At 33.4% G+C, this 20,736-nt stretch overlaps 1 protein-coding gene across 6 annotated transcripts in view; it reads left to right on the top strand.

Annotated features, from left to right (window-relative positions):
* The window catches only part of STK31 (serine/threonine kinase 31), an 86,563-nt gene that overhangs the window by 31,072 nt on the left and 34,755 nt on the right, over positions 1-20,736 (top strand). For all 6 annotated transcript variants that reach the window (XM_077856508.1, XM_077856505.1, XM_077856506.1 and 3 more), the window contains exons 12-22: positions 2,959-3,138; positions 4,736-4,852; positions 6,433-6,552; positions 7,839-7,970; positions 9,142-9,243; positions 11,093-11,173; positions 13,012-13,137; positions 13,936-14,061; positions 14,243-14,329; positions 14,996-15,145; positions 18,196-18,318. In XM_077856508.1, the coding sequence (XP_077712634.1) occupies positions 2,959-3,138; positions 4,736-4,852; positions 6,433-6,552; positions 7,839-7,970; positions 9,142-9,243; positions 11,093-11,173; positions 13,012-13,137; positions 13,936-14,061; positions 14,243-14,329; positions 14,996-15,145; positions 18,196-18,318 (1,344 nt within the window). The remainder of the gene's footprint in view (positions 1-2,958; positions 3,139-4,735; positions 4,853-6,432; positions 6,553-7,838; positions 7,971-9,141; positions 9,244-11,092; positions 11,174-13,011; positions 13,138-13,935; positions 14,062-14,242; positions 14,330-14,995; positions 15,146-18,195; positions 18,319-20,736) is intronic.

The following is a 20,736-nucleotide window of genomic DNA, read 5'->3' as shown; positions in this document are numbered from 1 at the left end:
CAAGAGAGTGGTCTAGTTTCATTCTTCTGCATGTGGATGTCCAATTTTCCCAGCACCATTCTTAGAACATTTTCACTTGCTTTGGGTGTGTTTGTCACCTTTGTATTTCCCATCCCAAAATCAGCTGATCAGACAAGTACAATTGTTTAGGTTTTAGTCACGGAGTGTTATGAATATTGTATATGATAACTCAGATAATAAACTTTAGAGTTATTTGCTCATTCTTCATAAGTTTTTGGATATCTTTTGGTTTTCTCTGTGTATTGGAGTATTTTTTCTAAGAGTATTTTTTTTTTTAAGATTTATTTATTTATCTGAGAGAGCACAAGTATGTGTGAATAGGGAGAGGAGCAGAGGGAGAGAAACTTCAAGCAGACTCTCCACTGAGTGTGGAGCCCAGTGCAAGACTCTGTCTCATGAAATTATGACCTGAACTGAAATTAAGAGTTGGATACTTAACTGACTGAGCCACCTAGGTGCCTCTCTCTAAGCGTACTTTCATTTTTTTTAAAAGATCTTATTTATTCGAGAGAAAGAGAGAGAGAGAGAGAGAGAGAGAGGCAGAGAAGCAGACTCCACATGGGGAACCCCACGTGGGACTTGATCCCGGGACCCCAGGACCATGCCCTGGGCCGAAGGCAGGTGCTAAACTGCTGAGCCACCCAGGGATCCCTTCTAGTAGTACTTTCAAAGAGGTCTTTGTGTGGTTGATTTCATAAAATATTAAATGTCTCAGGTTATCTTTTTTTTAAGATTTTATTTATTTATTTGAGAAAGAGAGCATGACGGGTGGGGGTGGGGTGGAGGAGCGATGAGGAGCAGAGGGAAAAGGAGAAGCAGACTCCTGCTGAGCTGGCCTGATTTGGGGCTCCATCCCAGGATCCTGGGATCATAATCTGCGCCAAAGGCAGACACCTCGCCGACTGAGAAACCCAGGTGCTCTTGTCTCGGGATATTTAAACATTTCGAGGTTTAAACAAATGCTTGCATTTAAGTACTTTTAAACAGTTGTTTAATTGGCTATAAAATAGTAGGTTCAAAGTCCATATTTCTTTCAAACTTTTGACAATAATCCATTGTTTTCTTATTCCCAAAGTTGTTGTCAGTTTGATTTTTACTCATCTGTGACCTTCCCAAAGCCACTGGAAACTTCAGTGTTTTGACTTTGTTCCTAAATTGCACTAACCATATTTAAGTTTAGATTTAATATGAGTTAATTCAGTCTGAAATTTTATATCTTTCATTAACTCTAGAGAATGTTTGATAATTATTTCTTACGATACTATCTTTCTTTTCTCCATCTCCCCACCCCCCCATTTACCTTTTCTCTTATCCTGGGACTTCTATTAGAAGGACATTTAAATTTGTTATATCCTCTTCATGCATATTTTAATTGTTCACCCATTTTTTTCTTTTTTATCCCTTTCTGTGTCTTTTTGGAGGGATCTGAGGCATCCTTGACTTAACCATCTAGTTCACTAATTGATTCTCTAGCTGTATTCTTTTTGCCATTTAGTCAACGTATTGTGTTATTTCAAAGATTATTTCTTTTGTACCAGTTAATTTCAGTTGGTTATTGTTTGTAACTACTTGGTTTTGCTTTGTGTTTTTAATATTCTTTTCGTTGAGAATGTTTGTTATGCTTATTTTGAGTTTTTGATTTTGCTTTTTTTTATAAGTTATATTCATTTCAGAGTTCTTGTATTAGTCATACATTTTATCCTCCTCTGTACCTCCGCTTAAAGATCTCCTATTTCCCTTGGAGAACTCTAAGCTTAGTCCTGTGCTATTATGTAGGTATGAAGTAGGGTGGTAGAGGGGTTCTAGGGAGGGGTGGAAGCTTGGAACGTAACTTCAAAGAGTTCAGGTGGGTTTAGGGAATAGGATGGGGTTGTTTCTCAGAGCTTCTAGGGTTATAGTCTGGACTCAACTACTTCTCCTTGGCTTTTCTTCTAGATGATCTTATTCTTCAGTGGACTTCTCAGTTCCTCTGCCTAAGCTCCTCTTTTCTAGGAGCTACTACCCTTGGGTGTAAATGCTACCAGGTATTCAGGGGAAAAGGGAAGGAAAGAAAATGCTTAGTGGATGGCCAGCATTTTTGTAATGGTTATCAGTTTTTGCCTCATTGAGGTTCCTATACTCTACTTGTATAAACCCTTTGCTGCTTGCTTTGTGCTACTGCTTTCCAATGTGTGAGAGAAGGGCATCTGAAGAAGGTTCTCTTTTCCCACATGATATTTTCTGCTGTGGTGGCAGGCCTTCTGCTTTGCAGTGACTTGCTTATTGCTGAGCATCAACTATCTTCTGTCTTTCCAAGGGTTTCTCAGAGTTTTGTAATAAAAATTTCTGGGATCTTTTAAGTTTTCCTCTTGTCTTGGCAACATTTCTAGACTTTAATTCCTAGGGAGAGCTAGTAGGCTCTCTTGTCTCTTTTAGTTCTCTTCTCTTCTCTTCTCTTCTCTTCTCTTCTCTTCTCTTCTCTTCTCTTCTCTTCTCTTCTCTTCTCTTCTCTTCTCTTCTCTTCTCTTCTCTTCTCTTTCTTCTTTTTTTTTTTCCCCCAAAGACTTTATTTGTTCATGAGAGACACAGAGACAGGGGCAAAGACATCAGGCCACAGGGAGCCTGATGTGGAACTTGATCCCGGGAACACGACCTGAGCCAAAGGTAGATGCCCAACCACTGAGCCACCTAGTCCTTTCCAAAATCCTTATTAAGTACATACATATTTTCAGGGTCTTCCTTAATTGGAATTTTTTGTCTAACTTTTACTGTTGTAACCCAAATAAATCCCCTTCTGGGTAGTTTTATATTTTCATATCTAATTTTTCTAAGTTTTATTTATAAGATGCTTAAGTATAGGGATTCAACGTACTACTTTTTTTGTTTCAGATTTTAGTAAGTGCTTGAATCCTAATATGAAGTTAATAAACTTTAATAAAGAGAAATATATTTCTATAGGATTTGTCAACCTCTTTAGAGGCAGTGTATGGACAGGCCAAAGAAGGGACAAAGTCTGAAGAAATACTTAAGAAGTTTTATGACTGGAAGTGTGATAAAAGAGAGGAATTCATCAGTGTTAGAAGTGAAACAGAAGTTTCTCTACAACGTCTTGTAGCATGGTTCCAGAACACTGTAAAGGTAATAAGAGCTCTTGCCCAGTGGTGGTTTTGGTGTTGTAGTGTAAACCAGGGGATATGGGTTTTTTAAGAATAATTTTCCAAATATAATTTACTTCTTTTCTGAAGGGAAGAAAGGAAGAGGAAGAGAGGGATTAAGGGGAACAGGGCTTGGATGGAGGTGTGGGGGATTTACATAATTGTATTCTCTAGGAACTTAAATGAAAAACAGCTTCATAAACCATTGTAGGTATAAGATAGTATCACTGGAATTTATTACAAGTGTAATGTATATTATTCTGTAGTTAATGGTGTAGAGATAAGGGTCTGTATATACATACAGATAGTAGAGCTTTCCTCTAATTTCTTTTTTAGTAAAACATGTGTTTTAGTATTAGTTGGCTAACTGGTTGTGCTAAAAATATATTAATTATTTGGCAGTGTTTAAGGTTTAAAGTGTTAGGTATCTTAAATATTTCCAACATAAATGGAGAATACTAGTCTCGGTTGATACTAGATATTAGATACAGTGTTTTGTTTATTATTCTTTTTTAGTTCTTAAGAACTAAAAAATTTTCCAAAAGCTCTTGAGGCATGTGGTTTTGCATTAATGTATTTGGAATTCTAATTAAATTTCAGCCTCACTTTATTACTGATTCTGTGTTTTCTCTGTTCTTCTGTCTGCTGTGTGACCTTCTCAGCAAGGGCAAGGACACCCAAGTTGTCATTTATCTGTGTGAATGATTTACATCTATGCATTTCTAGCTTTGTCTTGGGGTGGGGTGGGGGAGTCTTTAATCTCCAGCTACCTCCAGAACTCTTCATTTTGGTAATTTTTAATGGATATATTAACTAATTATTTCTTTGTTGTCTTTTGTTATTGATCAGAATGTCTTTCTGCTTAGGTTAACTATAATGTATCCTTTTCTTTCATTTCCATAGCTTTTCCTAAAAACAAATCTCCGTAATCACATATCTAATGTCTGACATCAAGGTGACTGCTTATGACTTTTATGTTCTATGTTATAATTTGGGCCCTTGATTTTATTCTAATAACATTTGATTATAAAGTCTGTTTCCTGATAGAAAATACCTTTGTTTTCCCAATGAGATGGAAGTCATCTGGGTTAATCTTTAATTTTTAATCTCCAGATTCCTAAATACTTAGCATATCATCACTAAGTAACAGATATAATCATATGCCTCTTTTTTTTTTTTTTTTTTTTTTATTAAAGAGCTGACATCGTCTGCCTACTACCTATCAGATTTAAATTTTTTACCTGAGCGTTTATGGTTCTTACCAGCTTTTAATCAGAGTGCTGCTTTTACTATTCCTCACGGAATCTTGGTCTTATTTCTGTTTTTTTCTTTTCCATACTTTTCCTCTTATGTCTCTTACCCACAGATTATGTTAAAAAAAATCTGTTTTATGTATGTAATATGTGTGTGCCTTTTCTTTTTTGATGTGTAAGTTTCGTGAGGGCAGTACCTTATTGTTTCCTATTTCCTCCACATTGCCCATTGCATAGGCTAATGCTCTGCTCTAGGTCTAAGGATACAATACTAATTGGAATAATTAAATGAATTCCTTTCATGTTTTAATTTTTTTTGCACATGAGGCTTTTGATCTCTCTGTGGAAGAAACACAAACTTCTAAAGACACAATCAATAATGTTGATGAAATCCTAGAGAAGACTGAGTCAAGTGTCTGCAAAGAACTGGAGATATCTCTGATTGTGAGTGTTGATATTCTTTATTACTGTTTCCTTTGAAGCAATATGATTTTTCTTGTTAATTAGAAAGGATGAAGACTGATCTTAGTTCTCCTCTACTGTTTGAAATAGTAACACTGTCAAATTCTAATCCAAACACAATACAAACTCTTACCCTTCCACAGTGATAATTTCAGTTTTTTAAAGTTTTTATTTTAATGCTAGTTAACATACAATGTTTTATTAGTTTCAGGAATACAATACAGCTAATTCAACACTTCCATACGTCATCCTGTGCTCATCTGACAAGTACACTCCTTAATCCCCATCACCTATATATCCCACCCCCTTAGCCCCTTCCCCTCTGATAACCATCACTTTTTTACATATGTACTTTTTTTTCTTCCAAATTTTAATTTAAATTCTGTTTAGTTAACATATAATGTAATACCAGTTTCAGGAGTAGAATTTAGTGATTCATCACTTATATATACCACGCAGTGCTCATCATAAGTGCCCTTCTTAATACTCATCACCTATGTTTTCATTTTAATAGTACATTTCACATTAAAAAAAATAAAACCTAATGTTTAATTCTAGGAAAACTCCTCTTAATCTGAATACATCAGCTTTCTATGTCATTTGATTCTTGAGTCCATCGTACCTAATGACTGTAAGAAAAGACTCTTTAGAATTTGTGAAAAATTAAAATCTGAGAAACCTCTGGAAGTGTGTATGCAAGACTGATTAGTAGCTCCTTTCTGTACCATGTATATTCTCTATTGTACCAAGTTAAAAATTAATGTAGCTCCTCAAAAGCATTTTGTAATATTATTATTGCTCACTGAGATTCTTTCCCAGTCTTTTGGGCTGCTTACCAAAGTCTCATTGATTATATTGTTCATTTTACTCGTTTCTTTTTACTTTTTGCAGTTTTATTCAGGTTAGCATTGAAAAATAAATATATGTTACTATATTTCTCTATTTTTAAATAATATATCTTTAATAGTATTTATATGGTTTATTCAGGCTTTATTTTTCTATTGTTGAAGTATGATTAACATACAGTATTACATTAGTTTCAGGTGTACAGCATAGTAATTTAACAGTTCTCTACATTACTCAGCGCTCGCCAGGATAAGCTTCATCACTGTCACTTTGCAACACTATTAAAATATTATTGACTAGGTTCTCTATGCTGTACTTTTCATCTTCATGACTTATTTTATAGCTGGAAGTTTGTATTTTTTTGTCAGATTTAATTTTATAAGTGGTGTTAATAGATGATTTCTAAAAATAAAGTGTTGGAGTTGTATTTGTTGTTTAGTTCTTAAATTTAGTGTAGTGATATCCCTGATTTCCTTTAACACTGCTCTAGAAATTTGTAGGGATAATGTGTAATGGGAGCAAAATTTTCTATATGAACATCTTTAACATCAGTCTCTCTTCTGTCTAGAAAAAGATATGTTTAAGAAATATTTTGAAATGGAAATAGAATTTTGTTAAAGGCATCATTTTAAAGTTTATTCATTGTTATTGAAAGTTTAAGTTATTTTGGATACTCCATTTTGAATAATTCCATGTGTATGATTTATTTCACTTAGGAGCACGGTGATGCAGACAAGGAGATCATTTTAAATACATACAGTCAAATACTACAGAAGATCCATTCAGAGGAAAGGCTTATTGCTACAGTACAATCCAAGTATAAGGACAGTATTGAGGTTGGATTATGCTTTATTTTTTTGGTCTTCCATATTGATGCCTTGAGTTTTTTAATGCTTAAATTTTTCTCAAGGAGTTTAATACCCATTGTGTAAGTAATTAATTATTATTACTAGAAAAACAGCATAACTATTATTAGGTGGTGTGTAATCAAATTCACCCTATAGTGAAAATAGTGATTTAGTTGATAAAAATATATTGATTTTTTGGATTGTCTTAAATCTTTGCTTTCCTTGTATACTTCAAAACCTAACCTTGACTGGGGCACCTGAGTGGCACAATCTGTTGAGCATCTGACTCTTGGTTTCAGCTCTGGTTATGATTTTGGGGTTGTGGGATGGAGCCTTGCATTGAGCTCCACTCTCAGTGTCGAGTCTGCTTGGAATACTCTCTTAGTTTCTTTCTGACCCTCCTGCTCGTGCTCCCTCTCAAATAAGTCCTTAAAAAAATTATAAAACCTAACCTTTACCATCATTATCTTTATGCCTGTACAGATGTATAGTAGAAAATTTGCTTAATACAGAAAGCTAAGAAGAAATAAAAACATTGATTATAATCTCCTTAGCCTAAGAGGTACTCAGAGCTAACTTCAGAGTGTTTTCTTTATGGATAGTGACTTTTGTATGCATACATATATCATGTACATTGCATTATTTTGTAAACTGTTTTGAAAATGTTTCTTCATTTAATGGTATATTATGAAAACTGCCCCATATGATTCATGATTCCTCTACACTGTCATTTTGAGCAACTAAAGCATCATCACTGCATAGATGTACAACATTATTTAACCTTTCATCTGTGTTAGATGTTTAGGTTACTTCCAGTCATTTTTAACCATAATCAACACTGTACGTAATCTTTGTACTAATCTTCAGATAGTTTCCTAAAAATTCTTAATTACTAAGTCAGAAGGAATCAACATTCTTAAAAATTGATACGTATTGTCACACGACTTTGGGGAAAAGTAATTTTAGTTTATATTCTTACTAGAAGATTCACTTTGCATCATATCTAGCAAAGGTGTCTCATAGTAGTTCTCAGCTTGAAAATATTTCTTTTAACTTTGCTACTCTGATTGCTGGGACTCATGTTCTCCTGAATAGAAATGTGGATAACTAAGAAATCAGTTAGTAGATTATCTTTTTGAAAATTGTGGAATTTATTTCAATCTGAACTCAGTAAATAGTAGTTGAATCTTGATAGAGAAATAAATGGTCAGTAAGTGACTTCAATAAATATTTTTGTCGCTTTTGAAAATAAAATAACTCCTTTTCTTTCTTAGTTTAAGAAGCAGATTACTGAATGTTTAAATAAGAGCTCCAATGTGGATCACTTGCTGTCCATTAAAAAGACACTGAAAAACTTAAAAGCTCGACTGAGATGGAAATTGGTTGAAAAGAATAATTTGGAAGAAGTAAGGAAACACTTGGTTTTTACAAAATTCTGTGTGTACCTTATTTTACTCTGCTATCTGAAAGTCATGCACAAATACATTCCTTAAAATAGAACCATTACTTACATTTTGTTTTATGTATTTTATCTTTTTTCTGTATATGTAAATAAGATTATTACATTAATGATGTCAACATTGTACCATGTCATTAACTGTTCTTTGAAAACATTTTACATGGCTGCCTTTGTTTTTAGTAACAACTATTTTAGAACAATTTAAAAATTATTTTGGTTTAGACTACTATAATACCTATTATAATATAAACCTATTACCTGCAAGGTACTCTCCTACAGGTAGAATTTAAGATCATGATATTTTTGTTGGCTCTGTTTTTAATGGCTGGACATACCATTCCTCGAAAATGCTCTATGTCGTTTTCATATAATAGAACTGGAAGAATTCAGACACTCTAATCTGGACTCACCTTTTGGTTTGAAACTGAATAAGCTGGTAATTATTTGTGTCCCTTCAGGACTGATTTGTGAACTAAAGGGATCTATATTATGTCTTAATCCAACTTGATCTATCTCTTCCTCTTTGGAGAACTTAATTGGACTTGGAGTGAGACTGATTTAATGGTTTAAGATTTTTCTAGTTTTTTGTTCTATTCTGGACTGGGGAGTGGGGGTCTTTTTTAGTTTAATTTTTTTAACTTTTGGAGAAATACGACATTTTTAAGGTGGCTTATTTATTATCATTGGAGTTTTATGGAGTCTTTGTGAGTCCTACATTGTCTTTCCTCTAATAGACACATTTACTTTTTTTTTTTTTTTTTTTAAATAGATCTCATGTAGAAAACAATTCCAGGGAATTTAGTTGTATTCTGGTTCCTCTTCTTGACATTTACTATATGATGGCAGTTGGTCATCTTCTTAGAGAAAATCTACAGCAAATTAAGAGACAAGTAAAATCTGTGTTGATCTTTTTATCCCCCTTTTTGTAGGTTTGGGAAAAGTCTCACTGTTAGAGTAATATATAGTCAGCAAGTGATATGAAGGTCTGTTAGGTGCTAGATACGGAAAGAAACATATAAATCAGTGATTTGCTGTAGAAATTACATTCTTACTAGGAAGATTTGTTTTCAGTCTACTTTAATAAGCTCAAAAGGTCACTTTTTTCTTTTTGATTAAAGTCTGATGACCATGATGGATCTGAAATTGAGAAAATAAAACAAGAAATAACTCAGTTGCGTAATAGTGTCTTTCACGAAATTTATCGTGAGCAGGAGGAATATGTAAGTATTCTTCGAAGTTCTGAATTTTTGTAGAAATTGAATTCACATAGCCATTTTATGAAGTGGACTATAATGACAAGGCTGTGGATTATATTGGCATAGTTATGTTTGCATAGTAATGTTTATGTGAATTTAGAAATTCATTTCTGATGATAATTCACAACCACTGTACCAAATGTGGAAATTACGGAAAATTATAGAGAAGAAAAAATATCACCTGTAATCAGCTGTTCCATTCAGTTATAACAGTAGTAATCACTGTTAACATTTCACTTGTTTTTAGTCATCTTTCTGCCTATTTTTACAAGAGTGGAGATTAGAGCACAAATATATTTTTACATGCTGCTTGATTTCTGTTTCACATAAAGATTTTTTTCCTTTAGTAAAATCTAAGTCAGCACTCTTTTAACCTAATGCTGCAATGAAAACATTAATGGAGCAATGTAATTTAGTTGAAGAATATAGCAATGCAACTGCCTGAATTTTGGGAGTTACATCTTTAAGTCTCCACTCTTATAACTAGTATTTTGTGGCCTTGGGAGAGTCTGTCAGTGTATTTTCTCTTTAAAATGGAAAAAATATGGGGCTCCTGGGTTGCTCAGTCTGTTGAACATTAATTGGACTTATGACTTCAACTTAGGTCATGATCTCAGGGTTGTGAGAATGAGCTCTGTGTCAAGCTCCATACTGGGTGTGGAGCCTGCTTGGGATTCTCTGTCCCTCTCTCCCTCTGCCTTTCCCCTCCTGCTTGAGTGCGTGCTTGTTTCCTTGCTTGCTCGCTCACTCACTTTCATAAATGAATGATGAATGAATGAATAAATAAAAAATAAAATTTTTATGTTTCAGGGATGTAATGGTGGAATAAAGGTAGACACTACTTTGAACAATAAAAATACAATGAAAATAATATTGTATTCCAATATCTATATTAATCAGAGAGGGAGAAAAACCGTTAAGAGACTTTGAACTATAGGAAACAAACTGAGGGTTGCTGGAGGGAAGGTGGGAGGAGGGATGGGGTAACTGGGTGATGGGCATTAAGAAAGGCACTTGGTGTAATGAGCACTGGGTGTTACATTCAACTGATGAATCACTGAATTCTGTGGCTGAAACTAAATACACTATGTTAATGGAGTTTAAATAAAATAAAAAAGAATAATAGACATTTTAAGTGTTATTATGCTTTATTTAGCAAACTCATCTATGTGTGTTTAATTATTCAGCTTATGAACCTTGAATAAAATAGCCATATTCCAGTCATATCACAAGTGCCTAGAAGTTTTACTTAATAAATGTGACAAATGACTTTTCTAAGGAGCCTCAATTTTCATATTTGCTTCAAAGTGGCTTTTGTAGAGCCTCATATTTGTTTCTTCTTTCAAGGCTTTTATGATTTTTTTCCCTTCTAAATAGCTATTATTTTAAAAAGTGTGGTCTTAATATTTTGAGAAATGACAATTTTATGATGCAAATTGGTATTATTAAACACATATTTTCATGTTAGCTTGGAAGTGAATATGTACTTTGATCTTAGGCAAAATACTGTGCCCATATACGTATACCAAGCTTAAAATTGATAATTAAATTTTTCTTCTGTTAGTAAGATGGTAACTTTGACCCAAGATGGCTCTTGGTTTTTATTGGATATTTCTTGTAGTAGAAGGCAAAATCAGTGATTATATATCATTTTAGGTTATACATCTTATTAGGTTGTGTATCTTGTTAGATTTATAATAAAGGAGATGCTTTATTAGATTTTTTTGTTATTTTGTGTTATTTTTTCCTGAAGGGCAACATGTCACAATTAAATATATATTGATTCTTAATAAAAAATATTTTTTGAATTTAGGAGAAGCTGAATTGCTTGGTGCAGAAATGGTTCCCTGAGTTGCCTCTGCTTTATCCTGAAATAGGATTACTTAAGTACATGGTAAGCTTTGTTGCCCCTGAGAATTATTATTCTATAGAAGGTTGAAAAGTGATGATATTAAAATCGTGTGTCAATTATTAAGTTTATGATATCCTTACTATGAAGATGTTCCTGATGAATAACTTCTGGGCATGGTTAGAACTTTTCTTTAAGACTGTCTTTAGTATTGGGGCACCTGGGTGGCTCAGTCTGTTAAGCATCAGCCTTTGGCTCAAATCATGATCTCACGGTCCTGGGATTGAGCCCCACATCAGGCTCCCAGCTCAGCAGGGAGTCTGCTTCTTCCTCTCTGTCTCCTCCCTCCCATGGATGTTCTCTCTCTCTCTCAAATAAGTAAGTCTTAAGAAAAAAAAGGTTAAAAAAAAAAAAAAACAATAGTATTGGCATACTGTATTCTAATGTTTGTATTAATTTGCGTGTTTTTCTCTGTTTCCTCTTTTCCTTGTATCTGTTCAGTACATTGCATGTGTACATTGCATTCAGTACATTGCACTTGTTTGAATTACAGGTGTTTATTTTTTGAGGTGATAAAGCAATTTTAGCTGTTGTTTCAATAGTTAGACTAAAAGGAGGATGCTGACAGTCATGAGGAATTTAAGCAGAATATATCTTTTCAGTTAGAGCAGGTGGGAAAGAATTCTAGAGAATTGGTTAAGTAGAGATGTTGACATGGCCATAGTTTTCTAGGCAGGCAGGATTCAAAGCCTGGATAATCAACATATTTGACAGAAGAGCTGTATGGAGCAGGATTGGTAAACTGGCTCTCAGAGTAGAATCTGTTACCTCTGTGTCTTATATTACCTGCTAAGGATGAGGGACTAGATGGAAACTCTATTCTTTAAGATTGTCATTAAATTCATGATAATAGCTTGACTATAGTATAGAAATGGTTATATAGAGTTTATGAAGTCATGAATATGTAAGATTAAAGTCCCCTTAAATTGTTAAAGCAATTATTGTAAGATTTTTCCAGACTAGACATTAAAATAATGTGAGATTTTCTTCACAGTTATTTAATTTTAGCTTAGACACTCTCTCATGTAGGATAGATGAGTATGTGGTGCTGTGTAGGATTTGACAATTAGTTTTTAAAAGTATGCTAATCTCTTTACTGTGGAAGATTATAAAACTTTTTAGTCGTAGCTGATAGGCTCCTTTAATGATTTTAAGATGTTTGACTGTGATGTTTGTGCAGGAAACTCCTGTAAGTTGATTGTATTTTGTGGTTTACTTAAAAATATTGACAACACATAAAACTAAAAACCAGAAAACAATTTCACAACCCCTTACTAAAACTATACCACAATAATGCTTACCTTGATCTAAAATGTTGATAGATTTTATCCAAAAAAATTATTCCTTTTAAAAAGTGGCAGAAATATCTAATAGAATTAAAATATTTGAAAGCCATTTTCACTTTTGAGAATTCTACTTCAGAGGTAGAAGTGTTAGAATTCATAGTAGTCATAATTTTTAGACTTCTCATTCTACAACTATTTTTGTATCTATCATTTTAATATTTTTAAGAAACACGTGAAGTCTTCCAAGTAAACATCAGGGTTTTCTTGGGTGCATATCTGGTTAATCCCAGTCATATTTGAAATTTGTTCTAGAACAGTAGCAGTCATTAAATGTATTTTGATTACACATAAAGTGAGAGGAGTTCAAGAGCCAGCAACTAGAAAAACTAGGAAGCTTTCAGTATTTTTATTTTATTGGTTTCTCCAGTACAGTTGATGATGTCCAAATCATCTCCTAGCGCGTAGCTAATTATGTTGATGATTTAAAAGTACTGGGATGGTTTGCATTCTTTAACTGTAATACAACTTTGTGCCTAGAACTCTGGTGGTCTTCTTACTATGAGTTTGGAACGGGATCTTCTTGATGCTGAGCCCATGAAGGAACTTAGCAGCAAGCGCCCTTTGGTTTGTTCTGAGGTTAATGGGCAAATAATTCTTTTAAAGGTAAGTTTAAGTTCTGATCTATGGAAGATTCAGAAGTATAACGGGGAGTGGTGGTTATTACTTTTCAGGAAAGTGAAAACCCACTGCTTGTTTTCTAAATTGTATAAGTTGAGGGGCGCCTGACTGGCTCAGTTGATTAAGCATAAGACTCTTGATTTCTGCTCAGATCATGATTGCAGGGTCATGAGATTGAGCCCCATGTCAGGCTCCACTCTGGGCATGGAGCTGGCTTGAGATTCTTTCTCTTTCTCCTCCCCCACATCTCTCTCCTTCCCCCTCTCAAAAAAAAATTATATGTTTTGACTGGCACTATGATGATGTTTCCAGTTTGGCTGCCAGAACTAATTTTGAATTCAGTTTCCCTCATTTCCCTCAATAATACATACCTTTAATAGGATATAGTTGGCTTTTCTTTTTTGGATGAACCCACTACATTCTATAGAAAGGCTTTTTAAAATTCTTCCTTTACTTACACTCTCTTTGAAATTTTAGCTGTTTTACCAATACAGTTTTCTGTTCTTTGATTTCTTTATTGATCTGAGGAAACTTGATCATAGTAGGATAATTAATTTTGCTCAAGTGTCAATGCATTATAGAATGTATATTAAGGTACAGGTAGAATTGTTTTTTCCTTTCTAAATTATAGCATTCAAAGCAGAACAGGTACTTATACAATTAAAAAATAAAATTAGATGTAATTTAACTTCTATAAAAATACTATGTTTAAATTGAAATGGTATATAATTAGAGTAAGATTTTTAATGTTGGAATTACAGTTGCCTCTCTTTTTGGTACCAGGGCTATTCTGTGGATGTGGACACAGAAGCTAGGGTGATTCAGAGAGCAGCCGCCTACCACAGAGCTTGGAGAGAAGCTAAAGAAGGGTCTGGGTTACTACCGTTGATATTCCTATTTTTGTGTAAGGTAAAGTTCTTATGCTTGTGTGTTGCAGAAAACATTTTATTTACAATAAGTTTTAGCTCCAAGCTTTAGAGAGGTGGTTTATTCCTTTTAATGTAAAGAAAAAGTTATCTTGTATAATCAGTGTATACTAAAAATACATTGAAGAATTTTCACTTTGAGTTTTGTTCTGTTTTGCTTTTAGTCTGATCCTATGGTTTATCTGATGGTCCCATACTATCCTAGGGCAAACCTGAGTGCTGTTCAAGCCAGTGTGCCTTTAACTTCAGAAGTAAGTAAAAAACACTATTTTCATGGATATATTAAATGGGAAAGTAACACCGAATGTTAAAGGACATGCTATATGCTTTATGTACTATGTAAAATTTTGACTGGTATTATGCTGTGTAATTGCCACATCAGCCCTGTGATATGACTTATCCCATTATATACAGATGAGAAAAATAAGGCTCACAGAGATTAAGGGACTTGTACATGGTCCTCAACAAAGAGGCAGATATGGGGATTGAAATTACCAAAGCGCTTGCTTATAACCATTAAACTGTGCTGTGTGTAAATTGTGTAGTATGGTGCTTAGTATTATAAATGCTTAACTGGCAGCTTTAATTTGCATTGTAAATTTGGATTAATAGTAAAAATAGAGGATGCCCTGATTCTTCTTACAAACACTAAATTTAGTATTTTCTAGATGCTAATTTTATGCTCATTATTTGTATAAGTCGTCTTCATAGGGACTGCAGTGTTTTAAGTTATATGTATATGATGTTACATAATCTGGGCTTCTGGCCTTTTATTCTTTTTCTATTCTGTATTCTTATTAAAGGTTGATTTGGAAGAAGGTTTACTCACTTCTGGAAAAGTCTTTTAATTAAAAAAAGTTCAAGTATTAAAATGATTTGCCTACTTCCTGACTTCTTTTGTGTGTACTTATCTGTAGGAAGCTTTAAAGGTCATGAAAGGTGTTGCCCAGGGCCTACATACATTGCACAAGGCTGACATAATTCATGGATCACTTCATCAGAACAATGTATTTGCTTTAAATCGTGAACAAGGAATTGTTGGAGATTTTGACTTCACCAAATCTGTGGTAATATATTGTGGTTTTACAAATAGGTTCTAGACTTCATTTAATATTATTAGACATTAATTCAGCTTTTTACATAGTATGGTAATTTATTATAAGATCTTTGTCATGGTTAAGGCATGTAGTGTCATGTAGGGTAAGCAGTTAACTGTTACCAGCTAGGGATTATAATAAGAGTCTCTAAATTTGTGCCTTATATTTTTTAACTTTTTAAATATGAGGAGTAACCTAACATTACAGTCAATGGCACTGACAGCAACAGTTGTTACTTTCTTTTATCATCATCAATAAATATTTAATTGCTTGGAAATACACAAGGAAAACTAGATGGACATTTGTCTCTGCTGGTGCCCTCCCCCACCAGTAGATTAAATATAGATATACATACTTTGCTAATTTTTGATTAATGGAATATTTTTAGAAACTTAGGAACCTTGAATTTTTCCTTTTTTATTCATTCATTCATGATACAGAGAGAGGCAGAGACACAGGAGGAGGGAGAAGCAGGCTCCATGCCGGGAGCCTGACTTTGGACTTGATCCCGGGACTCCAGGATCGCTTCCTGGGCCAAAGGCAGGCAGGCGTTAAACCACTGAGCCACCCAGGGATCCCCCCACCATTTTTTTTTTTTTTTTTAAAAGATTGGAACCTTGAACTTTTCCACTTAGTTTAAGTGATGATTCAATTATGTTAGCTGTTAATTTGGTGTCATAATATTTAGTGCCTCAGAAGAGGAACTTTTTGACGTAGGAGATATCAGACAATGAAAGAGCATATTGTGCTTTTTTTTTTTTTTTTAAATAGAATGGGAAGGCTCAAAATATACACGATCACATGGGAGCAGTTTTCTTTTTCAAAATAACTTTATTGAAATACAATTCACATAATATAAATGTTCACAGTTCAGTACTAGCTTTTAGTGTAGTCACAAAGTTGTATATTGATCACCACTATTTAATTCCAGAACATTTTTAACATCTCCAAAAAGAAACTCTATACAAATTTATAGTCATTCCCCATTTCCTCCTTTACTCAGCCCCTTGGAAAAAACTAATCTTTCTGTCTCTGTAATTTGATATTCTGGATATTTCCTATAAATGGAATCATACAATATATAGTCTTATGAAAAGCTTATTTCATTAACGTAACATTTTCAAGGTTCATGTGTCTTGTAGTATGTATCTGAACTTCATTTCTTTTTAAAAATGCCCAAATAATATTTTGTTGTATGGATGTACCATATTTTGTTTTTATGTGCTTTAGTTGGTGGATATTTGGATAGTTTCTTTTTTTGATCATTATGAATAATGCTGTTGTGAACATTATTATACAAACTTTTGTGTGGACATATGTTTTCATTCCTATTGGGACTGAGATTGTTTTGCTATATGGTAACTCTTTCACTTTTTGAGGAATCAAACTATTTTCCAAAGTGGCTCCATCTTTTTATGTTCTCATCAGCAATGTATGAGGATTTTAATTTCTCTACATTCTTGCTAACATTTTATTGTCTGAGCAGATCCCTTTTGACTAGTAGTAAGTCTTAATGTTTTATATTTTCGTTGTCTGCAAGTCATAGGGTAATGCCACCTGTGTATATGTAGTCTTAATGGTTTTCATATGGTAGCTCAAAAAATGAGAAAATGGAAATGTAAAACTGTAACGAAATGTTGGATTTTAAAAGACTTATACAGAGTAGATGTATTGAAATATTTTTATTAATTTTTCTGAAAATTAAGGTAATGTCCTAAGAAAAATAACTGAATTAGGAGTTTAAAAAAGTTCTCAACTCTTAAGGATCTTGGTTAGTTTACCTTTTGAGCATGCCATTTGAACAACTGTGTATATATATCATGACTACTCCAAGAATTATTCTTCCTCTTTTACTAATCTGTCAACTGTTATTATCTCCCCATTGTTTTAATCTTCATTTAAAATTACTTTTCTGAGATACTGATTAAACTCACCTTTGCTCTACTCTTTTCATACTACTCTCAGATTGAAGTATTAATCAGGAAGAAAAATTTGAAAAGTAGTCTATTGTCAAGATCATTGCTTTTATGGTGCATATGAATCACCTAGGATCTTGTTAATATGCACATTTTTATTCAGCATTTCTAGGATGGAAATTCTGCATTTCTAACAAGATCTCAGGTGATGCCTTAGCTCTAGGTCTTTTTGACCACACTGTGAGAAGGAAAGATAAAGATAGTGGAAGAAGAGATAATTAACACTTAGTGGTATGTACTAGGTATTTATTGTGCTAATTACTTTTATCTTTTTTCAGTATTTTTGTAAGATAGGTATTATTTCCATTTTACAGTTAATTTAGGTTCAAGGGGTTAAAGCCCAAGGTCACACAGCAAGTAAGTGGGAGAGTGGGAATTGCAGCCAAGGTCTGTCTGAATCCAGGGTTCACGTTCTTACCACTCATCATCTTTTGACACATAAGAAATAGTATACTTAGAATATAATCAGTAAGGAAGGAAAGTACTTTGTAGACTTCTAGTTTTTAAAAACGCTGTTTAGAATTTTCAGAATTAAAAAATAGCACTCCTTCTTGCACTTATGTACCTTATATTTAAAAGAAGTTCTAAATGTTTAGGTAATCGGTGTTTCTTTTTTTTTTTTAAAGATTCATTTATTTATTTATGATAGACATAGAAAGAGAGAGAGGCAGAGACACAGGAGGAGGGAGAAGCAGGCTCCATGCAGGGAGCCCAAAGTGGGACTCGATCCCGGGACTCTAGGGTCACGTCCTGGGCCAAAGGCAGGCGCCAAACTGCTGAGCCACCCAGGGATCCCCTGTTTCTTGGTTTTGAATCTACTTGAGTCTGTAATGTGAAATGTAACCAGTGTCTCACTGTTAATTTTATGAAACTGATTTTAAGAGTAATTTACAATAGCAGATATTGAGTAAAAATATTTGAAAGCAAGAGAGAATGAAATATTTCAAATGAATTAGTTTTTTGTGTTGATTAAATGCAGAGGACTTCACAGAAGGCTACCTCATCTGTGTTGCCTCTAAAATATTTAACCTATTGTTTTTATAGAGTCAGCGAACTTCAGTGAACATGATGGTTGGTGACTTGAGTTTGATATCACCTGAACTGAAAATGGGAAAGCCTGCTTCTCCAAGTTCTGACTTGTATGCTTATGGTTGCCTTTTATTATGGGTATGTTATTTTTTATTGAAATAGATCAGTCATATATATAAAAATATATATAAATATGTGCAAATATATTTATATATATTTAAATATGTAAAGTGATGATTTTATAGTGGTTTTCCTCAACATATTGCTCTGGGTAAAAAGCAGTGGTAGATTTTTAGTAGAAAAAGTAGTAGAAAAATTTAGTAGAAAACTTTTTTCCTTTTTTTTTTTTTTATTTAAGATTTTATTTATTTATTCATGAGAGATACAGAGAGAGGGGCAGAGACACAAGCAGAGGGAGAAGCAGGCTCCATGGAGCCCGACGTCAGACTTGATCCAGGGATTCCAGGATCATGCCCTGGGCTGAAGGCAGGTGCTAAACTGCTGAGCCACCCAGGGATTCCGTTTTTTCCCTTTTTAAAAAAATTTTATCGTAAACTATACTTCCTATCTCCTGTTGTGTACTTACTACAAATTAGCTTGATATGTATTTTACATATGCTATTGTTTTAGTTTTATTAAAGTCAAGATTAACAGTAAAGATTTTAGTTTTATTAAAGTCAAGATTAACAGTAAAGATTTTGTCCTATATAAATCTATAAACAGTTCATGCATATGTGGAAAATAAATGAGCCCTGAGTAAGTGTTCTGTTTTCACTATAAACCACGTAGCTGCTTTTTTATCCATGGCTTAAATTTACTCTTCCTACAGATTATGAGGGATTAAGTATTAACAAGGGAAGGATGTCTGTTTTTACTTCTTTTGCTTAACATTGTACTGAAGATTCTAGCCCAGGGGTCCAAAGTTTTTTTTATAAAGGGCCAGATGGTAAATATTTTAGGCTTTGTGAGCCATATGTTCTTTCTTGCTGTAGAAAGTAGCCCTAAACACACACATGTAAATGAATGGCTCTGTTCTATTAAAATTTTATTTATGGACATTGAAATTTGAATTTCATGTAATTTTCATGTGTCATGAAATAGTATGCTTTAATTTTCTTTTAAACATTTAAAAATGTAAAAACCATTCTTGGCTTTTTTTTTTTTTTTTTTTTTTTTGCTGATCCTGGTTTTAGCCAGTATAATAAGGCAACAAAAAGAAATAAAATGCATACAGTTTAAAAGTGAGGAAGAAAAACTGATGATGAGATGACTAATTATATGCCGTCTTTAGGAATGTACTTAAGAGCTACTGGAATTAGTAAGTTTATAAAGGTTGTAAGACGCAAAATTAATAATTAACTATGTTTCTATATACTAGCAACAAATAATAGGGAATTGAGATTAAAAAGTCATTTACATGAGTATCAAAAATACGAAAATAAAATTTTTAGGGATAAATATGACAAAAAATTTGCAAGACCTATACCCTGAAAACTATGATGTATTGTTGAGAGAAACTAAAGAAGACATAAATAAATGGAGAGCCGTATCAGGGTTATGGACTGGAAGACTTAGTATTGTGTGGATGTGAATTACTAAATAGGTCTATGGGGTCAATACAATTTCAACAAAATCCTTCTAGGCCTTTTTTTTTTAAACAGTAATTGACAATCAGATATAATTTATATGAAAATACATAGAACTGAGTTAGCTAAAATAATTTTGAAAATTTAAACTACCTGATTTTAAGACTTAATAAAGTTATAATAAATCAAGATATTGTGGTGTTGGTTTAAAGTTAGATATATAGAGATCAATGGAACAGAATAAAGGCAGTTGAAATAGTAAAAATATATGATTTGATTTTTGACAAAGATTTCAAGGCAATTCTGTGAGGAAAAGGATCATCTTCAAATTGTACTCTAACAGTTGAATATCTGTATATAAAAAAGAAATTTTGATTTAATCCTTGCACAATTTATAAAAATTAAGTCTAAATGTGTTTTAGACCTAAATGTAAAACTGAAGCCTTTATTTTATTTAAAATGAATTAGCATATAGTGTATTATTAGTTTCAGAGGTAGAGTTTAGTGATTCATCAGTTGCATATTCCAGTGCTCATTATATCATGTGCCCTCCTTAATGTCTAACACCCACCTACCTCACCCTCCACCCCCTTCTACTCCAGTAACTCTCAGGAGTCTCTTGTGATTTGTCTTCCACTCTGATTTCATCTTATTTTTCCATCCCCTCTCCAGTGTTCTACTGGTTTGTTTCTTAAGTTCTACATATAAGTGAAATTATATATTTGTCTTTCTCTGGTAGACTTTGTTTAGCACATAATACCCTCTAGTACATCCACGTCATTGTAAATGGTAAGATTTCATCTTTTTGATGGCTGAGTAATACTCCATTTTGTGTATGTATATATACACACACACACCACATCTGCTTTATGCATTCATCTGTTGATGGACATCTGGGCTCTTTCCATATTTTGGCTTTTGTGGACATTGCTGCTATAAACATTGGGGTACATGTGCCCCTTTGAATCAT

The sequence above is a fragment of the Canis aureus genome, chromosome 18, assembly GCF_053574225.1.
Source record: "Canis aureus isolate CA01 chromosome 18, VMU_Caureus_v.1.0, whole genome shotgun sequence".
Lineage (NCBI taxonomy): Eukaryota > Metazoa > Chordata > Mammalia > Carnivora > Canidae > Canis > Canis aureus.
Note: the sequence above shows the minus strand (reverse complement) of the source record. Positions and strands in the feature narration are given on the sequence as shown.